Raw genomic sequence first — 9,778 nt, forward strand, 5'->3', positions numbered from 1 at the left:
ATTTTATGTACAGCAGTCCTTTTCTTGTTTAATATGTTTTCTGCATGTACCCCCTTGACTCCTTTATGCTAATATTTAGATACATCCAGTTTCTATATCTTGTTTTAAGGTGTTCTGTGCATGTACGTATTTGTGTCTCTCAAAGACTAAAATATACTGAATATGAACTAAGAAAAAACCCATTTGTATATTTTTACAACACGTTCTGAGCTATTTTTCTCTCATTCAGAACATTGTCGGTCAATAAGCGACGTAAATATTACAAGACGCTCGTCCCGGCTCCGTCCGGATATCAAAATACCTGTTTTATCCCTGTTTTTAAGGGAGCATTTAATTGGGATAAAAAGTATTCTATGACCCAAGTCAGCTCATATTGACATACCAAATTTAATCAAAATCCGTTCAGTAGTTTCAGCGTGATTGACGGACAAATAAAGAAACTTTCACATTTATAATAATAGCTGCGCCCCGCGGTTTCACCCGCGTATGTCTGTATCCCGTAGGAATATCGGGATAAAAAGTAGCCTATGTGTTATTCCAGTTGTCCAGCTATCTACCTACCAAATTTCATTGCAATTTGCAATTAGTAGGATAGTAAGAAGTAGGATTGGTGAGATATATGATATATGTGTACTTATACAAGTGTGTGTCGGTGAGTGTGAGCGCGTTGCAGGCGGGTTCCCGTGCAAGCGCGTGCGCGGCGCGGCGCGGCGCCGGCCGGCCGCGCGACCCGCCGCGCTGCTAGGTGTGCTCGCTGATGCGATAAAAAAACAGACTGGCATAAAACCTTTTTGGGTGGTTAAATAACGACAACTTCTTCATATGACGAATCAACTTCAAATAACTTTCAAGGGGTCTAAAAATAATTCAAAATTCATAGCTTGGTACCGTTAATATATCAGCACTTGCTCACACGTCATTGATAAATATTAACCGTTCATTTAAAGCTAAATCGTCACTAAGAGAATCGCACATAATTTCGATTAAATCGACTAATCGGGTGTAATTTTGCAGAAAAAAGCGCAATTCAGGCTAATTGACCATAATAGCTCAATAATAAACAAGCGCTTAGCCGATTTACTTATCGAATGAGCTCAATAAAGTTTAAAAAAATCTGATTTATGAATTCTAATTTCCAGCCTACGCCACGCAATGGGAGGAGTTGCTGAACGAGCAGCTCGCCGTGCTGGCGCAGTCCCGCGACCTGGTCGCCGAGTTCCGCACCAAGATGCAACAGGAGGAGCACATATCGCGCCGCATACAGCCGCCGAGGCACTAGCGGCTCGTTCGCTTTTCACACTGGCAACCTTCAACCGTCAACTGTCATCTGTCATCTGTCAGACGTCAACGTCAACGGCCACAGACGAGACGCGCTCCCGCGCTTGCGATGACGTCAGCTGTCAAACGGTTTTCGTGTACGGGCTGAAATTTTCTTGTGATTCGAATCTTACATTATTTTTCTGTTATTGACGGTTCATTATCGTTGTGAAATCGTCGCAAGCTCGGAGATTGCGTGTGCAGTGGATGCGATTTGAAACTCGGTGCGTATTGTCAAAGCTCTCTCTTCACTTTTTGTCACATCATTAGATTATATTTTTGTATATCATTTAGAGCATCGTACATATGTAGTAAAGTTCCTATGTATATAACCGCTATGTATGCAACTGTCTTAATTGTTTCTTATTGTTAAAATTTAATGTTGTATGTATTAATTTTGGTATTCTACAATTCGCATCGAGTAGTTTTCGTTTGATGAAAGTGTGAAATATGGCGGTGGTGGCGGTTATGGGTCCAGTCCACATCTATATGACAGTCACAGTGTTTCACAATGCTGTCTCTTTCTGTCAAAGAGAATTATGATGTATTAAAGCGAGAAGCACTCAGCTTCGCTTCTAACCATTGACAGATCATCCTCTCTCGCTCTTGTTTATGATACGTCTGAATGACAAAGAAAGACAGCACTAAAGAATATAGCCATAAAGATGTGGCTCTGTGAAATTCAAAACAGTATTGAAATGCTAAAACATTGTAGCTGGCCTACGTTTCACCTCAGTCCAGATAAACGCAAGCGTACATCAAGATGCCGTCGTGTCAATATATAGACTGTTTATTTTAAGATGTGTTCTAAGCACGGACTAAGCCCGCGATACAACTGAGGGCGTTAAACTGTATTCTTATAAATATTGTAACTAGACAAGTGTAGTTTTGTCAGTTACACGTGGAAATAAATGTGTTTTAAACTGATTCAACCTGTTTGATTTTCGTTCAACAAAAATATAGCAACAATGCTTATTGCTGTAGTTTTTTTTGTTGTCTATGAACAGTGTAAAATGGCGCGAAATGGCCATTTTGAAATTTTCTTCAAATCTGCGAACTCACGAACGATTTAATCAATTTAAAATATATTTATTCCAGTGTTTTACTAATCGATTAATAAATGTTTAGATTGTGATCCCACTTTGTATTGCCATTCGAAAAAAAAAACGAAGTAAATATCTAGTGTGTTTTTTTTCTTAAGATGATGCATTTTACTCCGCTAAAGGCCTAATTACATATTTTTTTACCGAGCGAGTACAAATGTAAGACCTCGTAGTTCCCGTAACAATTCATGACGATTTACATTTATTTTATTTCCATTTTATTGACGTTTGGGCAAGTGCATGCGTTCTTAATTCGATTGTGGTTCGTTAGACTTCTAAAATACTCGTATTGTTGTGAAAATACATATTTCGTGTAGCAGATATTTATATGGAACAAATTTTTTGCTGTATACTGTGAATTTAGAAATGGTTTTATATTAGCTGGGTGATTGGCGGATGTTAAACATTTTAAAATATGAATTATTTGAACGACTGCTCAACTTTCCAAGAAATAACGTCAATTATATTGAGAATAAAAATACTTTAATAAAATAAATAAATTGATTTATAAGGCAATTAAAATGTCACGTTCTTTCTGTATATCTATTATCTAATTTTGTATTTGCTTATCTACTTTGATTTATTTCAATTTTAAATGGTTGTCATTAGAAAAAGACGGTAAACTGTATTTGTTATTCTTACTAATACACTGGAAATAGTTTATAACTTCTGTATAAATCACATTTCTAATTTTAAATGTTTATTTCTATTGTAAAATAATATTTTTTTTGTATAGATTTTCTTTCTTACATTGAGCCAATCACCCAGTCGTTGATTAGAACATATCTATTGCTATGAAGGCTTGTTGTTGTTAAATTTCTATTTATTATGTCGGTGGTGTTAATTCGAGATTATTCGTAAGAGATTGCTTTTAAGTCTAACAGAGATCTGGCATAGTCGGTCCAATTTTTACGACTCATGCAAATTACTAAGATGTGATTTCCATATGTTATCTTATTATCGTATTTTTAACACACAATCGCTTATTTATATATTTAAAAAATAAACTTCCATTATTCGACATGACTTCCTAATATCGACTATTTTGGGATTGCGTGGATTGTGAACTGACAAGAGCCGGTGAAGTAAATTTCTATACACAGATGTTTTTTTATTGTTAGCAATCATTTTTACGTCATTTATTTTAGGATCACTCATAAAAATAGTAAAAACATGTCATTAAATTAAAAATAGAAAAACATTTGAAAAGACTAATTAAGTTAAAGTCATTACTTATATTTTCGTTTATTTTTGTAATACGACTTATTTTGTGATAACAATTGTTATAGGTTATATTGTAAATTGCGAGAATTTTCTTCTGAACGTTAATTTTTTGGTAGTCTGTGTAATGTTTTGAAAATAATATGTGTCTATAAATTCATTCTAAACTGGTGCTTACAAAAGTATTTTTGTAGATGCCTCCTAAGGCCACGGTATTCATATGTAGTTAATTTTATTAATTATTTAACAGTTTGCTTGAAACTCCCTCTTAACGCTTTCAATAAAATGAATAAATTACAATCATATTTCAATTGTTTATTATTGACGTAGCAAATGTGTTTTAAATGCGAGACATGGTGTTAGATATAACGGTGTCGCCTCCATAGAATATTAGAGGTGGATCCTATGTATACTACGGCTTATAAAGTTATTAGATAGTGCTTGTTTAATAAATAAAGAACGTAAGCGGTACTCTGTATCAGAGTCCGAAATTTGATTGTACTGAAATCCCTTGAAAATATGATTTTTGTGAGGGCCGATTGATGGCTCGATGGATAGCGACTAAGTTTTGCCTTGATGAATTTTTTTTGGTTTGTATAGAAGTGAAAATCAAAGTGTGGGATGCGAGGTGCGGCGAGAGTCGAGGCGCTCGTACTAGTTGAAATGCTTTATTGTAATAAACATATTTTAACATCGCACATTATAATAAATTAATCGAAATTGAATGAGCTATTTTATTTGTATTCCTGATTTTTAGCCTTAACTTGCTAATTAAATTTTTGCATTAATTTACCGGAGTTAACTAAATTAACTCCGGTAAATTAATGCAAAAATTACTACTTATCATACATTGATAATATTTACAGAATTATTTATTGAAAATTTTTCACAACTAAATGATCGCTATATTTTTTTACCCTCTGTGAGAGACAAGCCTATATGTGGGTTATGGACCACATTTTCTTGTTCATGTTTTTTTTTTCACCGATTGATGCACTGACGATTGTGATAAAGTTAAGATAATTTGGATTTTCATAGGGAATTTTAGATTTGAACTCTCGACCTCCAATTGAAAACGATGACTTGCACGGAGACGAATAAAGGATAGTCGATACATTAAAATAATGTAAAATTTTCACATTGGTGCATCGGTTTGTTTTTGTAATATCGTAACAAAAGAACTAAAAGACATTTCTCCTTTATAATCCAGAATTTGGTGCCGGCGTTGCTCGTATTCAAAAGTTACTTGAACACAAATAAAAATCATGAAATCGGTGCAGAGCTGAGAGGAGTTCAGCGACAAACAAACGCATGAGAAATATCTATAAACATTATATTACATATGGTTAAAGACGTATAAAAAAAAGTATTAAATTTGCAATAATTTATTAAGACACACTGATTTTGTACTACAAAAGTATGGAAATGATCAGTTTTACAAATGGAAGACGATATTTGATTCATGACATGATGGCTGTACTATAATAAATGCGCTTTTTTTGAATGAAAAATAAATTAATTTTACAGGTATAACAAATTAAATGTAAGTAACAAATTAAAAAAATATATTATTACACTTATTAAGTAAGACATGTAATAAATAAATCATCACAGCAAATTTACCAATAAGAGTAGTAGTACAGAACTATACAATTATACAATATTTACACACCTACCACATTCTTAGTAAAGCTATAGAATAGTAACAGTAATTTGTAATACAATCGGTGAGATAGTGCACAAAGAAATTCAGAGTCAAAACTCAAAATGAATGTAACTTAACAAACCGATGTCTTATAATATAAGAAAATAATAAGCGATTATTATAAATCGCTTATACACTTTTGAGTAAAGTTCAGAAATATATTATCAAATACTGAATAAGTTACAAACCCTGACTATATCATGATGATGCCTGCCCGCGGAACATAGTTTTGGCCAGTCAAGGAAAATAATACTAATTTACTGCATAAATAAAAATCCACTTCAAATGTGATACCAACTTGACAAGAGTGGTTAAATTATGAACCAACTTATAAATTATTACTACTTTACTAAATAAATTTTCACTAATTAATTAGTTCTCGATTTTTTACCGCCAAAAACGTTGGAGATTGACAATAGGTACATAACTTTTTTTTTTGTGATGCTATTAAAGAATGACACTTCGCATATGGAAAGTTAATATGAATAACCTTATAAAAGAATAGTTATAATTATGTTCTGTTAAGACTGTATTTGGGAGTTAAAATGAGAAATTATCTATGGACATAAACGTCAAAATTTTATTAGGACATTATGAGCAAGTGGTAAATCCGGCCATAAAATTAAAAAGATAAGGCCATAAAAGGAAAAAGGATATCATATTTTGTTAAATGTTCCAGATTAGAAATAAATAATATGTATTAGTATTGTAAACCTTCATACACAAGGATAATGTCGGTCCTCCTAAAAGGCCCCATTAAAATTAATCATAAATCCTTTAAAATGTAATCGTAACCTTACACTGCCAATTTAACGTATAATTTCACACTTTTAGGGTTGATATGCTTTACGTTTTATAATATGAGTGTAGTTACAACAGATCTTCAAATCCTTCTCCGGTCAGTATGTGCGGCTCACCGATGGCGGGGACCATGTGACTGTACTCACTTGTAGCCCACAGGTATAGGTTCAATGTCCTCTCTGTACTCTGCGCTATGAATCTGAAATATTTCGTAAGTAATAAGTACAAAAAATAATTTAACCTAACCTAAACATTATATGTGCACGCTCAAATTTCGAGAAGAATGTTTAAGATACTTATAACATCTACCATCTATGCAACTACATTCGGTAAGTAAAGTTAATTCGAATTTTATATAGATTTATTATATACAGTCTTCCCGTGACCACGCTCGCTGTAGTGTTCGAAACGTCGAGTTAATAATATAATGAATAAATCGCGATCAAAATTCGTTAAAAAGTTTTTAATTTCTACATGTATAATACTCGCGTAAAATCAAACAAGAAAATACTATATTATAGACTATATTCTAAGTATAGTTATAAATAATAAAAGGATTTACGTTAGGTATTAATCGTTATTAGGTAACGTCCGGTGGTCGTGATTTGACCTTCGCATTCTGATGATTTTCACCTCCGCTTTGTTGCACAAACTTTGATGAAATATACTCTTGATATTGCATTGTGATACTAATTGTATATTAAAACATTTAGTCTTATCCTAAAAATGGGCGAATTTGACGGGTCACAAGCAGATAGTGGTGATTTTAAGATAAAAAATGGTTGCCTGTAAAGTCGGTTTTACGGGCGAAGATTTTACGTGACAACGTCTTTTTCTCGGTAGAGTATTTATTGATATGAATATTATTAAATTGCACAATAGGAACAAGGAATTGAATGAAAATAAGAATTGCACAAATTTTAACTATAGAAAATATATTTTGTTTACTAAAAAGACAGAGACAGAGACACAAGCACGCGCCGATTCAATTCTCTAGTGGTGCGCGCGCGGCGGACCGATCATAGTTCGGTGACTCATCGTAACGTTACCGGGCGTTACACTTTTTCATGAGTGACTCCGAGCCGCAACCTAATTTAAGACGTTGTCACGTCAAAAAAAATCATAAACACAACATTTTCATACATTTATATTTCATTTATTTATACTCCGCCGTATTAGCGCGTGAGCTAGTGAGATAAATTGGTATGGGCAATAATTATCTATAATTGGTGTCATCTGGTTATGTATTGGATCTAATAACGTTACAGAGATATAACAGATAAATATCACAAGGAAAATGAATGTGGAAAATTTATGTATGGAGCACCTCCTCTATCTATCTCTTTCATACAAAATTACGCAGGCACTTATCGTCCAGTTACGGAAACATGGACGCATCATTCATTACAAGCTGCGCCCCGCGGTTTCACCCGCGTAAGTCAGTATCCCGTAGGAATATCGCGATAAAAAGTTGCCTATGTATTATTCCAGTTGTCCAGCTATCTAAGTACCAAATTTCATTGCAATCGGTTCAGTAGTTTTTGTGAGAGAGTAACAAACATACACATACTCACAAACTTTCGCATTTACAATGTAAGTAGGATTAGAAGGAATTTATTTATTCATAGATACACCATTATAAAATATTTTCTTTCATATGCAGATCTCAGATGTCTATTTTTAAATAAGATCAATGTGGCGGGGTTTTACCATTTAAAACCGTAGATATGATATGACTGTAGGTTCATTTCTATAATTCAGTCATTTTGTTATAAAAATTGAATAGAAATGGACAAAAATTTTTATGTACATTTTGATTTAGTGCCTAATTATAAAAAGTATATTGCACTCATCTCTTGAGCTCTAAAACCTACCTGACAAAAGGTCTCACATCTCCCTCGTTGGCAGTTTGCAAGTGCTGATAGTACAAGTGGCGATGCTGTTTGGCAATAATCACTGGTGGATAGCCAGCCTGCATTAGCAGTAGATTCATCAGCAGGCGAGAGGTTCGGCCATTGCCATCTATGAATGGGTGAATGTGGACTAGCTTATAGTGTGCTAGAGCTGCATATCTGAAAAATAATGAATTTTGTGTTGAAAACAGAAAAAATCTTACATAGATAACCAGAAGAAAGTTACCTTTTAGGTGGTTTGTTGAATAACATAATAATAAGTATTTTATTAATTTAGTCAATTAAAAAACTCTTTAAACTTTAGGTCAGAATATATAATAATGCACATGGATAACATGAAAATAAAATGCCAAATGACGTATTTTTAATTACGAGTTTAGCAAATAAATTTAATTTTAAGATATTTACCTCACAGGATGTAGCTCTAATGCGTCTTCAGAATTAAGCCATTCCAAGAACTGTGTCATCAGACCTTGTATCTCCAAAGGCCCTGGAGGTATGTGACCTCCAACATACACCTGTGTCCTTCTAAAATGCCCCCCTTCCACTGGGTCTACATGCCCCAGGACTCTCTTATGGATCTCCAATATATCTCCCATAGTAATGTCTCGCATTCTATATAATAATGTAGCATTTATATACTTCATTGCAGCATCCAGACCCAATATCTCATTGTGTTCATCAATGCTTTTACCGGCTACTGCTATTTTTGTCTCTAAAATGCTTCTGGTTTGTTGTAGCGTCATAGTGTTGCCTTCAATACCAACAGTATGGTATATGTGTTGGAAATATGCTTCTTTCTTAGCTCTACATAAAGCAGAATCATTTTCTGGTATTGATAGCAGCGCGTCTCGCTTTTCATCAATTTTTCGTAACATTTCGCGATCTAAATTCTCAACAATGCTTGCTGTTCGCTGCCTGTTTGTCAGTGCTCCACTGTGATCTGGATAATTTGTTAAGGCTAGAGTGTATAGTTGGTCGGCTTTCACTATATCCTTTTTGGTATCTTCCAAAAACTCTCCATAGTGATTGAGTATATCAGCGTGTTTCGGTGACAGTGCAAATGCATGTTGAAATAGTTTTAATGCTTTATCAGTTTTGCCGTGTTTTTTCATGTCCAGAGCTGCGTTTAAAGAGACAACAGCTTCCGCATCTCGCGCTTTGTCGTATGTTTTAGGCTGAGAAGGCGGAGGCTCTCCAACAAAGGGCTCAAGATAGTTTCCGTATAATCCAGCTGGTATGGGCGCAAACGGTTTGATAAGTTTCACATCATGGCTAAGGATCTTGTGCAACGTTATGACAGCCGCAAACATACACACAATGCTAGATAAAATTACCACAGTTTTACATCGATCCAAGAGGATATTCATCTCAATTTGCTGTTTCCAAGCACACTTCATGGTTTCTGTTTTGGTAGATCTACCTAAGAATAACATGGTTGCTGTGATTTAAACGACGCAAACTCACTGATAAAACGTTAGAACAAGCGATTGTTGATAATTTTGATTTCATCGTGTATTGCAATAATAAGTTTCAGAGGCAAATCGTAAAAAAACACGTAATGCCATTGCAAATTTCAGACAAATACCAGCTGTTTCCTGTCTCTGTCAGGTGTCAGCTGTCAATTGTCACCTCGACCACAGAGTATATTATAATTAAAATTTTGTGACGTGAATGAAATAGGAACTAGCTATATAGTTTGGAACAGATCACAAATG

At 34.2% G+C, this 9,778-nt stretch overlaps 2 protein-coding genes across 2 annotated transcripts in view; one reads left to right on the forward strand and one right to left on the reverse strand.

Moving 5' to 3' along the window:
* Positions 1 to 2,244, forward strand: part of LOC119838821 (kinesin-like protein Klp10A) — a 55,833-nt gene extending 53,589 nt beyond the window's left edge. The window contains exon 18 of the mRNA XM_038364944.1: positions 1,140 to 2,244. Within this exon, the coding sequence (XP_038220872.1) occupies positions 1,140 to 1,279 (140 nt within the window). The 3' untranslated portion in view covers positions 1,280 to 2,244. The remainder of the gene's footprint in view (positions 1 to 1,139) is intronic.
* A 2,764-nt stretch (positions 2,245 to 5,008) lies between these two features.
* LOC119838815 (protein adenylyltransferase Fic) lies at positions 5,009 to 9,654 on the reverse strand. The gene is made up of 3 exons (XM_038364936.1): positions 8,469 to 9,654; positions 8,022 to 8,219; positions 5,009 to 6,346 (listed from the first exon to the last, which is right to left on the reverse strand). The coding sequence occupies exons 1-3, from the start codon at positions 9,494 to 9,496 to the stop codon at positions 6,217 to 6,219; spliced, it is 1,356 nt and encodes a 451-aa protein (XP_038220864.1). The 5' UTR covers positions 9,497 to 9,654; the 3' UTR covers positions 5,009 to 6,216.
* Between the last annotated feature and the right edge of the window lie 124 nt (positions 9,655 to 9,778).

The sequence above is a fragment of the Zerene cesonia genome, unplaced genomic scaffold (genome assembly GCF_012273895.1).
Source record: "Zerene cesonia ecotype Mississippi unplaced genomic scaffold, Zerene_cesonia_1.1 Zces_u005, whole genome shotgun sequence".
NCBI classification, from domain to species: domain Eukaryota; kingdom Metazoa; phylum Arthropoda; class Insecta; order Lepidoptera; family Pieridae; genus Zerene; species Zerene cesonia.

Coding starts and splice junctions, on each gene's coding strand:
- LOC119838815 (XM_038364936.1), bottom strand. CDS start 9,496: ATGTTATTCTTAGGTAGATCTACCAAAACAGAAACCATGAAGTGTGCT. Junction 8,220..8,468: donor TTAGAGCTACATCCTGTGAG/GTAAATATCTTA, acceptor ATTATTTTTCAG/ATATGCAGCTCTAGCACACT. Junction 6,347..8,021: donor GATGTGAGACCTTTTGTCAG/GTAGGTTTTAGA, acceptor GAAATATTTCAG/ATTCATAGCGCAGAGTACAG.